This window comes from Dromaius novaehollandiae, chromosome 37 (genome assembly GCF_036370855.1).
Source record: "Dromaius novaehollandiae isolate bDroNov1 chromosome 37, bDroNov1.hap1, whole genome shotgun sequence".
NCBI lineage: Eukaryota > Metazoa > Chordata > Aves > Casuariiformes > Dromaiidae > Dromaius > Dromaius novaehollandiae.
In genome coordinates this window covers 499733-518251 of record NC_088136.1, presented here as the reverse complement: position 1 = coordinate 518251, position 18519 = coordinate 499733, and the positions used below count along the sequence as shown (strand labels likewise).

At 65.5% G+C, this 18519-nt stretch overlaps 1 protein-coding gene across 1 annotated transcript in view; it reads left to right on the top strand.

Moving 5' to 3' along the window:
* The window catches only part of LOC135325405 (voltage-dependent L-type calcium channel subunit alpha-1F-like), a 29502-nt gene that overhangs the window by 1854 nt on the left and 9129 nt on the right, over positions 1-18519 (top strand). The window contains 24 exon segments of the mRNA XM_064503421.1: positions 489-628; positions 818-960; positions 1064-1216; positions 1352-1548; positions 1620-1723; positions 1798-1958; positions 2051-2134; positions 2215-2302; positions 3336-3362; positions 3463-3623; positions 3715-3940; positions 4009-4216; positions 4304-4424; positions 6680-6764; positions 6886-6940; positions 7029-7086; positions 7199-7331; positions 7796-7925; positions 8326-8385; positions 8489-8595; positions 9211-9298; positions 10137-10244; positions 10335-10387; positions 10474-10620. Of these exon segments, the coding sequence (XP_064359491.1) occupies positions 489-628; positions 818-960; positions 1064-1216; positions 1352-1548; positions 1620-1723; positions 1798-1958; positions 2051-2134; positions 2215-2302; positions 3336-3362; positions 3463-3623; positions 3715-3940; positions 4009-4216; positions 4304-4424; positions 6680-6764; positions 6886-6940; positions 7029-7086; positions 7199-7331; positions 7796-7925; positions 8326-8385; positions 8489-8595; positions 9211-9298; positions 10137-10244; positions 10335-10387; positions 10474-10620 (2837 nt within the window).

Below are 18519 nucleotides of genomic sequence, written 5' to 3'. Positions count from 1 at the left end.
TGTGGGCAGCAGAGGATGCTGGGAAGGGCAGCGGGGGAGGCGGAGGGCGCGGGGGCAGCCCCCCGGACGCCTGGGTCCCTTGTCCATAGTGGAGCCTGTGGGCAGCAGAGGATGCTGGGAAGGGCAGCGGGGCAGCGGGGAAGGCGGAGGGCGCGGGGGCAGCCCCCCGGACGCCTGGGCCCCTTGTCCATAGCGGAGCCTGTGGGCAGCAGAGGATGCTGGGAAGGGTAGCGGGGGAGGCGGAGGGCGCGGGGGCAGCCCCCCAGACGCCTGGGCCCCTTGTCCATAGCGGAGATCGTGGGCAGCAGAGGATGCTGGGAAGGGCAGCGGGGGAGGCGGAGGGCGCGGGGGCAGCCCCCCGGACGCCTGGGCCCCTTGTCCATAGCGGAGATCTTGGGCAGCAGAGGATGCTGGGAAGGGCAGCGGGGGAGGCGGAGGGCGCGGGGGCAGCCCCCCGGACGCCTGGGCTCACCCGCCGCCGGCCCCAGGAGCAGGTGGAGTACGTCTTCCTCATCATCTTCACGGTGGAGACCTTCCTGAAGATCCTCGCCTACGGGCTGGTGCTGCACCCCAGCGCCTACATCCGCAACGGCTGGAACCTGCTCGACTTCGTCATCGTCATCGTGGGGTGAGGGGGTGGCCGCTGGGGGGGACCACCGCCCCGGGGGGGGAGAACTGCCCCACGTCAAGGGGGGAAACTGCCTGCCCCTGTCCCGGGGGGGCAATAACTGCCCCAGCAGCCCCCCGGTGCCCTGGGGGGGGGCATTCCTGGGCCCCGGCGCCCCGGCGAGCGCTGCCGCCCCCCCCCCCCCCCCAGGCTCTTCAGCGTGATCCTGGAGCAGGCGTCGCACAAGCCCGGCGACGCGCACCACATGAGCGGCAAGCCGGGCGGCTTCGACGTCAAGGCGCTGCGCGCCTTCCGCGTGCTCCGGCCCCTCCGCCTCGTCTCCGGCGTGCCCAGTGAGTGCCGGGCGGGCGTCGCGCGGGGCGTGGGCGTGGGCGTGTGCGTGTGCATGCGTGTGCGCGCGTGTGGGCCCCCCCTCGCAGCCGCCGCCTCCCGCAGGCCTGCACATCGTCCTCAACTCCATCATGAAGGCCATGGTGCCGCTGCTGCACATCGCCCTGCTCGTCCTCTTCGTCATCATCATCTACGCCATCATCGGCCTCGAGCTCTTCATCGGCCGCATGCACAAGACCTGCTTCTTCATCGGCTCCGGTGAGGGGGCCCTGGCGCCCCCGCCCCCCCCCCCAAAAACCCCGGTGCCGCATAGGGCACCCCCACAACCTCTGGGGACGCTCGGGACGCCCCCCCGGAGCCCCCCGGCTCACCGATCCCCCCCCGCGCCCCCAGACCTGGAGTCGGAGGACGACCCGTCGCCCTGCGCCTTCTCGGGGCACGGCCGGGCCTGCGTGCAGAACAACACGGAGTGCCGGGGCCGCTGGGAGGGCCCCAACGGCGGCATCACCAACTTCGACAACTTCTTCTTCGCCATGCTCACCGTCTTCCAGTGCATCACCATGGAGGGCTGGACCGACGTCCTCTACTGGGTGAGCCGGGGGGGCCCCGCCGCCCGCGGGGGCCCTGAACCCCCCCGCTGACGCCCCTCGCCCCCCCGTAGATGCAGGATGCGATGGGCCACGAGCTGCCCTGGATTTACTTCGTCAGCCTGGTCATCTTCGGCTCCTTCTTCGTGCTCAACCTGGTGCTGGGGGTGCTGAGCGGGTGAGCGGGGGCGAGGCTGGCGGGCGCAGCGCGGGGGCCCCCGGCGCTCATGACCCCCCCCCCGCCGCCCCCAGGGAGTTCTCCAAGGAGCGCGAGAAGGCGAAGGCCCGCGGCGACTTCCAGAAGCTGCGGGAGAAGCAGCAGCTGGAGGAGGATCTCCGGGGCTACATGGACTGGATCACCCAGGCCGAGGACCTCGAGCCCGACGAGGACGACGGGGAGCACGAGAAGCACCGTGAGCGGCCGGGCGGCCCCCCCACCCCGTGCCGTGTCCCCGCGCCGCTGTCTTTGCCCCCCCGCGCGACCCGCTTGCCCCCGCTCCCCCAGGGCTGACGGCCGAGGACCTCATGGGGAAGCGGAAGCCCCGGCTGAAGTGGCTGCGGCACACGAGTCACTCCACCGACACCCACGGTAACGCCGTGCGCGCCGCCTCCCCCCCGCCCCGGACGCGGGGGGCTGCGCGCGGCTCTCACCGCTGCCCCCCACCCCAGCCAGCCTCCCTGGGAGCGAGACCACCTCGGTGAACACGGAGACCGCGGGGGACGAGGAGGCCCAGCCGACCGCCTGCGACCGCTGCCTGTGAGCCCCGGGAGGGGCCCCTCCGTCACTGGGATCCCCTGGGATCCCCCATGGCCCCCCGGGACCCCATGCCCCCCCCCAACAGGTCTACAAGGCCTCCTGGGATCCCCCCCCCAACCCCCGGGACCCGCAAACTGACCCCTGGGGCCCCCAGGAGGCCTTATGGCCCCCCTGGGACCCCAACACTGACCCCTGGGACCCCCAGGAGCCCCTACAGCCCCCCTGGGACCCTGATGCTGACCCCTGGGACCCCCAGGAGCCCCTACAGCCCCCCTGGGACCCCGACACTGACCCCTGGGACCCCCAGGAGCCCCTGCGGCCCCCCCGGGACCCTGACACTGACCCCTGGGACCCCCAGGAGCCCCTACGGCCCCCCTGGGACCCCGACACTGACCCCTGGGACCCCCAGGAGCCCCTACAGCCCCCCTGGGACCCTGACACTGACCCCTGGGACCCCCAGGAGCCCCTACGGCCCCCCTGGGACCCCCAAGAGGCCTTATGGCCCCCCCAGCACCCTGACACTGACCCCTGGGACCCCCAGGAGCCCCTACGGCCCCCCTGGGACCCTGACACTGACCCCTGGGGCCCCCAGGAGCCCTTATGGCCCCCCTGGGACCCCGACACTGACCCCTGGGACCCCCAGGAGCCCCTACGGCCCCCCTGGGACCCCAACACTGACCCCTGGGACCCCCAGGAGGCCTTATGGCCCCCCCGGGACCCCAACACTGACGCCTGGGACCCCCAAGAGCCCCTACAGCACCCCTGGGACCCCGACACTGACCCCTGGGACCCCCAGGAGCCCTTATGGCCCCCCCAGCACCCTGACACTGACCCCTGGGACCCCCAGGAGCCCCTACAGCCCCCCTGGGACCCCGACACTGACCCCTGAGACCCCCAGGAGTCCCTGCGGCCCCCCTGGGCCCCCCACACTGACCCATGGGGCCATTTATGGCCCCCTCTTGTCCCGTAAGCCCCGCCACAGCCCCAGGGCCCCCCAGGGCAGGGGTAACTCTCTGCCTTTGTCCCCCCCCAGGGGCAAGATCACGAAGACCAAGTTCTGGTGAGTGGGGCGAGAGGGGGGACAGGGAGGGGGGGCACAGGGAGGCCCCCCAGACCCACCGTCCCCCCACCCCCTGCCGCGGCCCCCCCCGTCCCCGCAGGCGGCGGCTGCGGCGGCTGAACCGCCTGCTGCGGCGCCGGTGCCGGGGGGCGGTGAAGTCGGTGTCCTTCTACTGGACGGTGCTGCTGCTGGTGTTCCTCAACACGCTCACCATCGCCTCCGAGCACCACGGGCAGCCGCCCTGGCTCACCCAGACCCAAGGTGCCGCCGCCGCCCCCCTCCCGGGCGCCTGGGCCCGGCGGCCGCGTCGCGGGGGGCCGCCCGGGTGCGAGCGCCGGCCCCCTCCCCGCAGCCTACGCCAACAAGGCGCTGCTGTCGCTCTTCGCCGCTGAGATGCTGCTGAAGCTGTACGCGCTGGGGCCCGGCTGCTACTTCGCCAGCTTCTTCAACCGCTTCGACTGCTTCGTGGTGTGCGGCGGGGTGCTGGAGACGGCGCTGGTGGAGCGCGGCGCCATGGAGCCGCTGGGCATCTCCGTGCTGCGCTGCGTCCGCCTGCTCCGCGTCTTCAAGGTCACCAGGTGCGGGGGGGGGGGGACGCCCCGGCGCCCTGCCCGTGCTGCCGGTAGAGCCCCCGCCGCCCCCGCAGGCACTGGGCCTCGCTGAGCAACCTGGTGGGCTCCCTGCTGAACTCCATGAAGTCCATCGCCTCGCTGCTGCTGCTGCTCTTCCTCTTCATCATCATCTTCGCGCTGCTGGGCATGCAGCTCTTCGGGGGCCGCTTCAGCTTCGACGAAACGCAGACCAAGCGCAGCACCTTCGACACCTTCCCCCAGGCCCTGCTCACCGTCTTCCAGGTACCCCGAAGCCCCCCGGCCTGGCGGGCTGGTGCTGGGAGCACCGGGGGGGCCCCGGGGTGACGCCGGTGCGGGGGGCGCCCGCAGATCCTGACGGGGGAGGACTGGAACGCGGTGATGTACGACGGGATCATGGCCTACGGCGGCCCCGTCTTCCCCGGCATGCTGGTCTGCGTCTACTTCGTCATCCTCTTCATCTGCGGCAACTGTGCGTGGCGCCGGCGGCGCTGGGAGCGGGGCCGCGGGTGACGGGACGCTGGGCTCGGACACGGGAGGGACTGGGGGCACTGGGAACGGGACCGCAGGTGACTGGGAACGCTGGGCTCGGACACGGGAGGGACTGGGGGCACTGGGAACGCTGGGCTCGGACACAGGAGGGACTGGGGGCACTGGGAACGGGACTGCGGGTGACTGGGAACGCTGGGCTCGGACACAGGAGGGACTGGGGGCACTGGGAACGGGACTGCGGGTGACTGGGAACGCTGGGCTCGGACACAGGAGGGACTGGGGGCACTGGGAACGGGACTGCAGGTGACTGGGAACGCTGGGCTCGGACACAGGAGGGACTGGGGGCACTGGGAACGGGACTGCAGGTGACTGGGAATGCTGGGCTCGGACACAGGAGGGACTGGGGGCACTGGGAACGCCAGGCTCGGACACAGGAGGGACTAGGGGCACTGGGAACGGGACTGCGGGTGACTGGGAACGCTGGGCTCGGACACAGGAGGGACTGGGGGCACTGGGAACGGGACTGCAGGTGACTGGGAACGCCGGGCTCAGACACAGGAGGGACTGGTGGGACTGGGAACGGGACTGCAGGTGACTGGGAACGCCGGGCTCGGACACAGGAGGGACTGGGGGCACTGGGAACGGGACTGCGGGTGACTGGGAACGCTGGGCTCGGACACAGGAGGGACTGGGGGCACTGGGAACGGGACTGCAGGTGACTGGGAACGCTGGGCTCGGACACAGGAGGGACTGGGGGCACTGGGAACGGGACTGCGGGTGACTGGGAATGCTGGGCTCGTACACAGAAGGGACTGGGGGCACTGGGAACGGGACTGCGGGTGACTGGGAACGCTGGGCTCGTACACAGAAGGGACTGGGGGCACTGGGAACGGGACTGCGGGTGACTGGGAACGCTGGGCTCGGACACAGGAGGGACTGGGGGCACTGGGAACGGGACTGCGGGTGACTGGGAACGCTGGGCTCGGACACAGGAGGGACTGGGGGCACTGGGAACGGGACTGCAGGTGACTGGGAACGCCAGGCTCGTACACAGAAGGGACTGGGGGCACTGGGAACGGGACTGCGGGTGACTGGGAACGCTGGGCTCGGACACAGGAGGGACTGGGGGCACTGGGAACGGGACTGCAGGTGACTGGGAACGCTGGGCTCAGACACAGGAGGGACTGGTGGGACTGGGAATGCCAGGCTTGGACACAGAAGGGACTGGGGGCGCTGGGAACGGGACCGCAGGTGACTGGGAACGCTGGGCTCGGACACGGGAGGGACTGGGGGCACTGGGAACGCTGGGCTCAGACACAGGAGGGACTGGGGGCACTGGGAACGGGACTGCGGGTGACTGGGAACGCTGGGCTCGGACACAGGAGGGACTGGGGGCACTGGGAACGGGACTGCAGGTGACTGGGAACGCTGGGCTCGGACACAGGAGGGACTGGGGGCACTGGGAACGGGACTGCGGGTGACTGGGAACGCTGGGCTCGGACACAGAAGGGACTGGGGGCACTGGGAACGGGACTGCGGGTGACTGGGAACGCTGGGCTCGGACACAGGAGGGACTGGGGGCACTGGGAACGGGACTGCGGGTGACTGGGAATGCTGGGCTCGGACACAGGAGGGACTGGGGGCACTGGGAACGGGACTGCAGGTGACTGGGAACGCTGGGCTCAGACACAGGAGGGACTGGCGGGACTGGGAATGCTGGGCTCGTACACAGAAGGGACTGGGGGCACTGGGAACGGGACTGCGGGTGACTGGGAACGCTGGGCTTGGACACAGGAGGGACTGGAGGCACTGGGAGCGGGGCCGTGCGTGACTGGGGACACTGGGGCTGGATACAGGAGGGAGTGGGGGGACTGGGAATGGTGCTGCAGGTGATTGGAGACACTGGGGCAGGACGCAGCAGGGACTGGGAACAGGGTACTGGATAACTGGAGACACTGGGGCTGGACGCAGCAGGGACTGGGGGGGACAAGGGGGACTGGGGAAGCTGGGAATGGGGCACTGGGGTAACTGGGGGCACTGAGCTTGGATAAGGAGGGACTGCGGGGACTCGGAACAGGGCCGCGGGTGATGGGAGATGTGGGGGCCTGGGCACTGGAGGGGCTGGGTGCACTGGGAGGCACTGGGAAGGGGTGGGGGATGCTGGGAGGCACTGAGAGGACACTGGGAGCATGGGCAGGGGGAACTGGGAGCACTGGTTCATCCCCACCTCCCCAGACATCCTCCTCAACGTCTTCCTGGCCATCGCCGTCGACAACCTGGCGGATGCCGACAACATCAACTCGGGCTCCGACGGCAAGAAGTGAGCCCGGATGCCTGGGCCCCCGGGGCGGGGGGGCACCCGGACGCCCGGGTCCCCGCGGGGGAGGAGCGCGGGGGCACCCGGACGCCCGGGTCCCGGCTGAGCCCCTCTGACCCCGCAGGGACAAGGCCGGGGAGGCGGAGGCCAGCGCGGGGAGCCGGGATGTGAGCGTGAAGGTGAGCGTGGACGGGAGCGTCCCCGTGCGCGTGCACGGCCTTCGCACGTCTCTACACGCGTGTGCACGTGTGCTCATCCCCCCCCCAGGTTGAGGGGGAGCCGGAGGAGGAGGAGGAGGAGGAAGAGGAGGAGGGGAGCGAAGAAGGTAGGTGCCAGCCCTCCCGGACGCCGGGGCCCGGGGGCGGTGAGGTGGACGGGGGCCCCGGTCGCCGGGGTCCTGGCGTGCGCGTGCTGCCCGGACGCCTGGGTCCCCGCAGGCGAGGAGGAGGCCGGGGGGGAGCGGGACAGCCTGGGGGGGCCGCGGCTGGAGCCCCTGGAGGAGCCCCCCAAGCCCAAGGTGGTGCCGATCCCCGAGGGCAGCGCCTTCTTCCTGCTGGGCAGCACCAACCCGTGAGACTGGGGGCACTGGGAGCACTGGGGGGCTGGCACTGGGGGGGCTGGGAGGGCTGGGACTGAGGGAACTGGGACTGGGGGGACTGGGGTTGGGGCAGTTGGGACTGTGGACACTGGGAGGGCTGGAACTGGAGGGCTAGGAGCAGCGGGACTGGGAGCACTGGGGACATGGGACTGGGGGGCACTGGGAGGGCTGGGATTGGGGAAACTGGAGGGCTAGGAGCAGTGGGACTGAGAGCACTGGGGGCACTGGGAGGGCTGAGACTGGGAGCAGTGGGACTGAGGGCACTGGGACTGGGAGCACTGAAGAACAGCATATGGGGGAACTGGGAAGACGTACGGGGAGACTGGGAAACCTGCGGGGCTGGGACTAATGGGGATGGGGGAGGCGCCACTGGTGGGCACTGGGCAGACTGGGCGGACTGGGCCGGGTGGCGCCCTGAGCCCGTCGCCCTCCCCAGGCTGCGGGTGCGGTGCCACGCGCTCATCCACCACCACGTCTTCACCAACCTCATCCTCGTCTTCATCATCCTCAGCAGCGTCTCGCTGGCCGCCGAGGACCCCGTGCGGGCCCACTCGCCCCGCAACCACGTGGGCAACTGGGGCTGCTGGGGCCACTGGGACCCCCTCGGCCCCAACCACGGGGGCAACTGGGGCTGCTGGGGCCACTGGGACCCCCTCGGCCCCAACCACGGGGGCAACTGGGGCTGCTGGGGCCGCTGGGACCCCCTCGGCCCCAACCACGTGGGCAACTGGGGCTGCTGGGGCCACTGGGACCCCCTCGGCCCCAACCACGGGGGCAACTGGGGCTGCTGGGGCCGCTGGGACCCCCTCGGCCCCAACCACGGGGGCAACTGGGGCTGCTGGGGCCGCTGGGACCCCCTCGGCCCCAACCACAGGGGTGCTGGGGCAGCTGTGGGGTGTTCTGGGGGGCAGCTGGGGGGCACTGGGGGGGCGGCTGTGGTCGGGGTCACCCCTGTCTCCCCCGCAGATCCTGGGCTATTTCGACTACGCCTTCACCTCCATCTTCACCGTGGAGATCCTGCTCAAGGTACGCGCAGGCGCCGGGGGTCCCGGACGCCGATGGGGGACAGGGAGGGGCCCAGACGCCGGGGCCCCGGGGCCCGGAGGCCCGCGCTCACGGCCTGCCTCAGATGACGGCGTTCGGCGCCTTCCTGCACAAGGGATCCTTCTGCCGCAACTGGTTCAACCTCCTCGACCTGCTGGTGGTCGGCGTCTCCCTCGTCTCCTTCGGCATCCAGTGAGCGCCGAGGCTGCTGGGGGCACTGGGAGCGGCTCTCTGGGGCTCCTGGGAGGGCTGCTGGGGCACTGGGAGCGGCTCTCTGGGGCTCCTGGGAGGGCTGCTGGGGCACTGGGAGCGCGACTGGGGGCTGCTGGGGCACTGGGAGTGCTGCTGGGGCACTGGGAGTGCTGCTGGGGCTACTGGGAGGGCCTGCTGGGACACTGGGAGCACGACTGGGGGCTGCTGGGACACTGGGAGCACGACTGGGGCTACGGGGAGGGCCTGCTGGGGTACTGGGAGCACGACTGGGGGCTGCTGGGGGCACTGGGAGTGGCAGTAGGGCTACTGGGAGGGCTGCTGGGGCACTGGGAGTGGCAGTAGGGCTACTGGGAGGGCCTGCCGGGGTACTGGGAGCACCTGGGAGGGCTGCTGGGGGCACTGGGAGTGCCACTGGGGGCTGCAGGGGCACCGGGAGTGCTGCTGGGGCTACTGGGAGGGCACAGAAGGGTACTGGGAGTGCGTGGGGGGCTGCTGGGAGTGGGGGGGGGGCACAGGGCACTGGAGACGGGGACGCTGGGGGCTGCTGGGAGCAGGGGGGAGCACCGGGAGCACCGGGCCTGACGCCGCCGGCAGCTCCAGCGCCATCTCGGTGGTGAAGATCCTGCGGGTGCTGCGCGTCCTCCGGCCCCTGCGAGCCATCAACCGGGCCAAGGGCCTCAAGGTGGGACTGGGAGCACTGGGAGGGGCTGGGGCCGCCGCCCCCGGGGCACGGGGAGCGGTGGGGGGGGGGGGGCGGCGGGCGTTACTGGTGCTCTCATAGCACGCTGTGTGGAGGGCAGTGGTGCCTGTTAACTGGGAGCACTGGTGTGGGGGCAGCAGGTGTTGGTGCATACTGGGAGCACTGGTCACCCAACACATGCTGCAGGGAGTGTTACTGGTGCCCATTGGTGCACAGCCTGCGGTGTAGTGCATGCCGGGGGGGTGTCACTGGTGCGCAGCACGTGGTGCAGTGCGTGCTGGGGGACATTACTGGTGTCACTGGTGCGCAGCATGTGGTGCAGTGCATGCTGGGGGACGTTACTGGTGACACTGGTGTCACTGGTGCGCAGCACGTGCAGTGCGTGCTGGGGACACGTCACTGGTGTCACCGGTGTCACTGGTGCGCAGCACGTGGTGCAGTGCGTGCTGGGGGATGTCACTGGTGTCACTGGTGTCACTGGTGCGCAGCATGTGGTGCAGTGTGTGCTGGGGACATGTCACTGGTGTCACTGGTGTCACCGGTGTCACTGGTGCGCAGCACGTGATGCAGTGCGTGCTGGGGACATGTCACTGGTGTCACTGGTGTCACTGGTGTCACTGGTGTCACTGGTGCGCAGCACGTGGTGCAGTGCGTGCTGGGGACATGTCACTGGTGTCACTGGTGTCACTGGTGCGCAGCACGTGGTGCAGTGCGTGCTGGGGACATGTCACTGGTGTCACCGGTGTCACTGGTGCGCAGCACGTGGTGCAGTGCGTGCTGGGGACGTGTCACTGGTGACACTGGTGTCACTGGTGGGCAGCACGTGGTGCAGTGCGTCTTCGTGGCCATTCGCACCATCGGCAACATCATGATCGTGACGACGCTGCTGCAGTTCATGTTCGCCTGCATCGGGGTCCAGCTCTTCAAGGTGCCGCCGCGCCGGGGCCGTGGGGGGGGGGGGGGGTCGCTCCTGCGGGGGGGGGGTCTGGGCTGACCCCCCCCCCCCGGCTCCCCCCAGGGCAAGTTCTACAGCTGCACGGACGAGGCCAAGCACACGCCTGCAGAGTGCAAGTGCGCAACACCCCCCCCCCCCCAGCCCCACAACTGCCCCCCCCCAGCTGCCCCCCCCGGGCGGCGGGGCTGACCCGGGCGCCCAGGGGCACCTTCATCGTGTACAAGGACGGGGACGTGGGGCACCCCACGGTGCGCGAGCGCCTCTGGCACAACAGCGACTTCAACTTCGACAACGTGCTGGCCGGCATGATGGCGCTCTTCACCGTCTCCACCTTCGAGGGCTGGCCCGCGTGAGTGCCCCGGCCCCAGCCGGCCCCCCCGGGCTCCAGGGCCCCTGCACGTGGTGCCCAGCCCCACCGCGGCTGGTTCAATACCCCCCCCCCGCCCGCTGCGGTTTGGAGCTCCTCAAGCAGTTCTGATCCCCCCCCCCCCAGCAGTCTTAAGGCCCCCCCCATAGCACTTTTGAGCCCCCACGTAGCAGTTTCAAGAGGGTCCCAACTAGTTTCAGGGCCCCCCCCCCAGTTTCAAGGATTCCCCACATCAGTGTCAAGGCCCCCCCCCCCCAATAGCAGGTTCCAGGCCCTTCCGTAGCAGTTTCAAGGCCCCCCACAGCAGTTTCAAGGCCCCCCCCCAATTGCAGGTTCTGGGCCCTTCTGTAGCAGTTTCAAGGCCCCCCCCCTTTCTGTGCTCTTCTGTAGCAGTTTCAAGGCTCCCCATAGCAGTTTCAAGGCCCCCCCCCCTTTCCAGGCCTTTCTGTAGCAGTTTCAAGGCTCCCCCCCTTTCCAGGCCTTTCCGTAGCAGTTTCAAGGCCCCCCCCCTTTTCCAGGCCTTTCCATAGCAGTTTCAAGGCCCCCCCCCATTGCAGGTTCCAGATCTTTCCGTAGCAGTTTCAAGGCCCCCCCCCATTGCAGGTTCCAGATCTTTCCGTAGCAGTTTCAAGGCCCCCCCCCCCATTGCAGGTTCCAGATCTTTCCGTAGCAGTTTCAAGGCCCCCCCCCATTGCAGGTTCCAGGCCTTTCCGTAGCAGTTTCAAGGCCCCCCCATTGCAGGTTCCAGATCTTTCCGTAGCAGTTTCAAGGCCCCCCCCCATTGCAGGTTCCAGATCTTTCCGTAGCAGTTTCAAGGGCCCCCCCCCATTGCAGGTTCCAGATCTTTCCGTAGCAGTTTCAAGGCCCCCCCCATTGCAGGTTCCAGGCCTTTCCGTAGCAGTTTCAAGGCCCCCCCCATTGCAGGTTCCAGATCTTTCCGTAGCAGTTTCAAGGCCCCCCCCCCCCCCCCATTGCAGGTTCCAGATCTTTCCGTAGCAGTTTCAAGGCCCCCCCCCCATTGCAGGTTCCAGGCCTTTCCGTAGCAGTTTCAAGGCCCCCCCCATTGCAGGTTCCAGATCTTTCCGTAGCAGTTTCAAGGCCCCCCCCCCATTGCAGGTTCCAGATCTTTCCGTAGCAGTTTCAAGGCCCCCCCCCCCATTGCAGGTTCCAGATCTTTCCGTAGCAGTTTCAAGGCCCCCCCATTGCAGGTTCCAGGCCTTTCCGTAGCAGTTTCAAGGCCCCCCCCCCAATAGCAGGTTCCAGGCCCTTCCGTAGCAGTTTCAAGGCCCCCCCCCCATTGCAGGTTCCAGATCTTTCCGTAGCAGTTTCAAGGCCCCCCCCCATTGCAGGTTCCAGGCCTTTCCGTAGCAGTTTCAAGGCCCCCCCCTTTTCCAGGCCTTTCCATAGCAGTTTCAAGCCCCCCCCCACCCCGGGCTCTTCTGTTGCAGTTTCAGCCCCCCCCCCCCCATAGCAGGATCCGGGCCTTTCCATAGCAGTTTCAAGGCTCCCCCCAACCTTTCCATAGCAGTTTCAAGGCTCCCCCCATTTCCAGGCCTTTCCATAGCAGTTTCAAGGCTCCCCATAGCAGTTTCAAGGCCCCCCACTGGCTTTGCAGGTTCAAGGCCCTTCTCTAGCAGTTTCAAGGCTCCCCCCTTCCAGGCTCTTCTGTAGCAGTTTCAAGGCTCCCCATAGCAGTTTCAAGGCCCCCTCCCCATTTCCAGGCATTTCCGTAGCAGTTTCAACGCGCCCCCCCCCCCCTTGCAGGTTCTGGGCCTTTCCATAGCAGTTTCATGGCCCCCCCCGGCTTTGCAGGTTCTAGGCCCTTCCGTAGCAGTTTCAAGGCTCCCCATAGCATTTGCAAGCCCCCCCCCCCATTGCAGGTTCCAGATCTTTCCGTAGCAGTTTCAAGCCCCCCCCCCATTGCAGGTTCCAGATCTTTCCGTAGCAGTTTCAAGGCCCCTCCCCCAAGTTTCAAGGCTCCCCATAGCAGTTTCAAGGCCCCTCCCAGCTTTGCAGGTTCTTGGCCCTTCTCTAGCAGTCTGAAGGCCCCCCCATAGCAGTTTTGAGCCCCCACGTAGCAGTTTCAAGAGGGTCCCAACTAGTTTCAAGGCCCCCCCCCCCCCCCCAGTTTCAAGGATTCCCCACATCAGTGTCAAGACACAGCCTTGTAGTTTCAAGGCCCCCCCCCCAATAGCAGGTTCCAGGCCCTTCCGTAGCAGTTTCAAGGCCCCCCCCCCAGCAGGTTCCAGGCCTTTCTGTAGCAGTTTCAAGGCCCCCCCCCATTGCAGGTTCCAGATCTTTCTGTGGCAGTTTCAAGGCCCCCCCCCCATTGCAGGTTCCAGATCTTTCTGTGGCAGTTTCAAGCCCCCCCCCCCATTGCAGGTTCCAGATCTTTCCGTAGCAGTTTCAAGGCCCCCCCCATTGCAGGTTCCAGGCCTTTCTGTAGCAGTTTCAAGGCCCCCCCCCCCATTGCAGGTTCCAGATCTTTCTGTGGCAGTTTCAAGCCCCCCCCCCCATTGCAGGTTCCAGATCTTTCCGTAGCAGTTTCAAGGCCCCTCCCCCAAGTTTCAAGGCTCCCCATAGCAGTTTCAAGGCCCCAGCTTTGCAGGTTCTTGGCCCTTCTCTAGCAGTCTTAAGGACCCCCCCATAGATGTTTTGAGCCCCCACGTAGCAGTTTCAAGAGGGTCCCAACTAGTTTCAGGCCCCCCCCCCCCCCCCCCAGTTTCAAGGATTCCCCACATCAGTGTCAAGACACTGCCCTGTAGTTTCAAGGGCCCCCCCCCCCCAATAACAGGTTCCAGGCCCTTCCATAGCAGTTTCAAGGCTCCCCCCAACCTTTCCATAGCAGTTTCAAGGCTCCCCATAGCAGTTTCAAGGCCCCCCACTGGCTTTGCAGGTTCAAGGCCCTTCTCTAGCAGTTTCAAGGCTCCCCCCTTCCAGGCTCTTCCGTAGCAGTTTCAAGGCTCCCCATAGCAGCTTCAAGGCCCCCTCCCCATTTCCAGGCATTTCCGTAGCAGTTTCAACGCGCCCCCCCCCCCCCCGGCTTTGCAGGTTCTAGGCCCTTCCGTAGCAGTTTCAAGGCTCCCCATAGCATTTGCAAGCCCCCCCCCCCCATTGCAGGTTCCAGATCTTTCCGTAGCAGTTTCAAGCCCCCCCCCCATTGCAGGTTCCAGATCTTTCCGTAGCAGTTTCAAGGCCCCTCCCCCAAGTTTCAAGGCTCCCCATAGCAGTTTCAAGGCCCCTCCCAGCTTTGCAGGTTCTAGGCCCTTCTCTAGCAGTCTTAAGGCCCCCCCCCATAGCAGTTTTGAGCCCCCACGTAGCAGTTTCAAGAGGGTCCCAACTAGTTTCAGCCCACCCCCCCCCCACCCCCCACCACCAGTTTCAAGGATTCCCCACATCAGGGTCAAGACACAGCCTTGTAGTTTCAAGGCCCCCCCCCCCAATAGCAGGTTCCAGGCCCTTCCGTAGCAGTTTCAAGGCCCCCCCCAGCAGGTTCCAGATCTTTCTGTAGCAGTTTCAAGGCTCCCCATAGCAGGTTCCAGGCCTTTCCGTAGCAGTTTCAAGGCCCCCCCCCTTTTCCAGGCCTTTCCATAGCAGTTTCAAGGCCCCCCCCCCCCAATAGCAGGTTCTGGGCCCTTCTGTAGCAGTTTCAAGGCCCCCCCACCGTTTCCATAGCAGTTTCAAGGCCCCCCACCCCCATAGCAGGTTCTGGGCCCTTCCGTAGCAGTTTCAAGGCTCTCCATAGCATTTGCAAGCCCCCCCCCAATTGCAGGTTCCAGATCTTTCCGTAGCAGTTTCAAGGCCCCCCCCCCATTGCAGGTTCCAGATCTTTCCGTAGCAGTTTCAAGGCCCCCCCCCATTGCAGGTTCCAGATCTTTCCGTAGCAGTTTCAAGGCCCCCCCCATTGCAGGTTCCAGATCTTTCCGTAGCAGTTTCAAGGCCCCCCCCCATTGCAGGTTCCAGGCCTTTCCGTAGCAGTTTCAAGGCCCCCCCCTTTTCCAGGCCTTTCCATAGCAGTTTCAAGCCCCCCCCCCACCCCGGGCTCTTCTGTTGCAGTTTCAAGCCCCCCCCCCCCATAGCAGGATCCAGGCCTTTCCATAGCAGTTTCAAGGCTCCCCCCAACCTTTCCATAGCAGTTTCAAGGCTCCCCCCAACCTTTCCATAGCAGTTTCAAGGACCCCCCCATTTCCAGGCCTTTCCATAGCAGTTTTAAGGCTCCCCATAGCAGTTTCAAGGCCCCCCACTGGCTTTGCAGGTTCAAGGCCCTTCTCTAGCAGTTTCAAGGCTCCCCCCTTCCAGGCTCTTCTGTAGCAGTTTCAAGGCTCCCCCCTTCCAGGCTCTTCTGTAGCAGTTTCAAGGCTCCCCATAGCAGTTTCAAGGCCCCCTCCCCATTTCCAGGCATTTCCGTAGCAGTTTCAACGCCCCCCCCCCCGCCTTTCTGTAGCAGTTTCGAGGCTCCCCCACAGCAGTTTCAAGGACACCCCCCCCCTTTCCAGGCCTTTCCACAGCAGTTTCAAGACCCCACCCCCCCCCGGCAGTTTCTGGGCCCTTCCGTAGCAGTTTCAAGGCTCCCCATAGCATTTGCAAGCCCCCCCCCCCCATTGCAGGTTCCAGATCTTTCCGTAGCAGTTTCAAGGCCCCTCCCCCAAGTTTCAAGGCTCCCCATAGCAGTTTCAAGGCCCCTCCCAGCTTTGCAGGTTCTTGGCCCTTCTCTAGCAGTCTTAAGGACCCCCCCATAGATGTTTTGAGCCCCCACGTAGCAGTTTCAAGAGGGTCCCAACTAGTTTCAGGCCCCCCCCCCCCCCCCCCCAGTTTCAAGGATTCCCCACATCAGTGTCAAGACACTGCCCTGTAGTTTCAAGGGCCCCCCCCCCCCAATAACAGGTTCCAGGCCCTTCCATAGCAGTTTCAAGGCTCCCCCCAACCTTTCCATAGCAGTTTCAAGGCTCCCCATAGCAGTTTCAAGGCCCCCCACTGGCTTTGCAGGTTCAAGGCCTTCTCTAGCAGTTTCAAGGCTCCCCCCTTCCAGGCTCTTCCGTAGCAGTTTCCAAGGCTCCCCATAGCAGCTTCAAGGCCCCCTCCCCATTTCCAGGCATTTCCGTAGCAGTTTCAACGCGCCCCCCCCCCCCCGGCTTTGCAGGTTCTAGGCCCTTCCGTAGCAGTTTCAAGGCTCCCCATAGCATTTGCAAGCCCCCCCCCCCCATTGCAGGTTCCAGATCTTTCCGTAGCAGTTTCAAGCCCCCCCCCCCATTGCAGGTTCCAGATCTTTCCGTAGCAGTTTCAAGGCCCCTCCCCCAAGTTTCAAGGCTCCCATAGCAGTTTCAAGGCCCCTCCCAGCTTTGCAGGTTCTAGGCCCTTCTCTAGCAGTCTTAAGGCCCCCCCCCATAGCAGTTTTGAGCCCCCACGTAGCAGTTTCAAGAGGGTCCCAACTAGTTTCAGCCCACCCCCCCCCCACCCCCCACCACCAGTTTCAAGGATTCCCCACATCAGGGTCAAGACACAGCCTTGTAGTTTCAAGGCCCCCCCCCCCAATAGCAGGTTCCAGGCCCTTCCGTAGCAGTTTCAAGGCCCCCCCCAGCAGGTTCCAGATCTTTCTGTAGCAGTTTCAAGGCTCCCCATAGCAGGTTCCAGGCCTTTCCGTAGCAGTTTCAAGGCCCCCCCCTTTTCCAGGCCTTTCCATAGCAGTTTCAAGGCCCCCCCCCCAATAGCAGGTTCTGGGCCCTTCTGTAGCAGTTTCAAGGCCCCCCCACCGTTTCCATAGCAGTTTCAAGGCCCCCACCCCCATAGCAGGTTCTGGGCCCTTCCGTAGCAGTTTCAAGGCTCTCCATAGCATTTGCTAGCCCCCCCCCAATTGCAGGTTCCAGATCTTTCCGTAGCAGTTTCAAGGCCCCCCCCCCATTGCAGGTTCCAGATCTTTCCGTAGCAGTTTCAAGGCCCCCCCCCATTGCAGGTTCCAGATCTTTCCGTAGCAGTTTCAAGGCCCCCCCCATTGCAGGTTCCAGATCTTTCCGTAGCAGTTTCAAGGCCCCCCCCCATTGCAGGTTCCAGGCCTTTCCGTAGCAGTTTCAAGGCCCCCCCCTTTTCCAGGCCTTTCCATAGCAGTTTCAAGCCCCCCCCCACCCCGGGCTCTTCTGTTGCAGTTTCAAGCCCCCCCCCCCCATAGCAGGATCCAGGCCTTTCCATAGCAGTTTCAAGGCTCCCCCCAACCTTTCCATAGCAGTTTCAAGGCTCCCCCCAACCTTTCCATAGCAGTTTCAAGGACCCCCCCATTTCCAGGCCTTTCCATAGCAGTTTTAAGGCTCCCCATAGCAGTTTCAAGGCCCCCCACTGGCTTTGCAGGTTCAAGGCCCTTCTCTAGCAGTTTCAAGGCTCCCCCCTTCCAGGCTCTTCTGTAGCAGTTTCAAGGCTCCCCCCTTCCAGGCTCTTCTGTAGCAGTTTCAAGGCTCCCCATAGCAGTTTCAAGGCCCCCTCCCCATTTCCAGGCATTTCCGTAGCAGTTTCAACGCCCCCCCCCCGCCTTTCTGTAGCAGTTTCGAGGCTCCCCCACAGCAGTTTCAAGGACACCCCCCCCCTTTCCAGGCCTTTCCACAGCAGTTTCAAGACCCCACCCCCCCCCGGCAGTTTCTGGGCCCTTCCGTAGCAGTTTCAAGGCTCCCCATAGCATTTGCAAGCCCCCCCCCCCCATTGCAGGTTCCAGATCTTTCCGTAGCAGTTTCAAGGCCCCTCCCCCAAGTTTCAAGGCTCCCCATAGCAGTTTCAAGGCCCCTCCCAGCTTTGCAGGTTCTTGGCCCTTCTCTAGCAGTCTTAAGGACCCCCCCATAGATGTTTTGAGCCCCCACGTAGCAGTTTCAAGAGGGTCCCAACTAGTTTCAGGCCCCCCCCCCCCCCCCCCAGTTTCAAGGATTCCCCACATCAGTGTCAAGACACTGCCCTGTAGTTTCAAGGGCCCCCCCCCCCCAATAACAGGTTCCAGGCCCTTCCATAGCAGTTTCAAGGCTCCCCCCAACCTTTCCATAGCAGTTTCAAGGCTCCCCATAGCAGTTTCAAGGCCCCCCACTGGCTTTGCAGGTTCAAGGCCCTTCTCTAGCAGTTTCAAGGCTCCCCCCTTCCAGGCTCTTCCGTAGCAGTTTCAAGGCTCCCCATAGCAGCTTCAAGGCCCCCTCCCCATTTCCAGGCATTTCCGTAGCAGTTTCAACGCGCCCCCCCCCCCCCGGCTTTGCAGGTTCTAGGCCCTTCCGTAGCAGTTTCAAGGCTCCCCATAGCATTTGCAAGCCCCCCCCCCCCCATTGCAGGTTCCAGATCTTTCCGTAGCAGTTTCAAGCCCCCCCCCCATTGCAGGTTCCAGATCTTTCCGTAGCAGTTTCAAGGCCCCTCCCCCAAGTTTCAAGGCTCCCCATAGCAGTTTCAAGGCCCCTCCCAGCTTTGCAGGTTCTAGGCCCTTCTCTAGCAGTCTTAAGGCCCCCCCCCATAGCAGTTTTGAGCCCCCACGTAGCAGTTTCAAGAGGGTCCCAACTAGTTTCAGCCCACCCCCCCCCCACCCCCCACCACCAGTTTCAAGGATTCCCCACATCAGGGTCAAGACACAGCCTTGTAGTTTCAAGGCCCCCCCCCCCAATAGCAGGTTCCAGGCCCTTCCGTAGCAGTTTCAAGGCCCCCCCCAGCAGGTTCCAGATCTTTCTGTAGCAGTTTCAAGGCTCCCCATAGCAGGTTCCAGGCCTTTCCGTAGCAGTTTCAAGGCCCCCCCCCTTTTCCAGGCCTTTCCATAGCAGTTTCAAGGCCCCCCCCCCCAATAGCAGGTTCTGGGCCCTTCTGTAGCAGTTTCAAGGCCCCCCCACCGTTTCCATAGCAGTTTCAAGGCCCCCCACCCCCATAGCAGGTTCT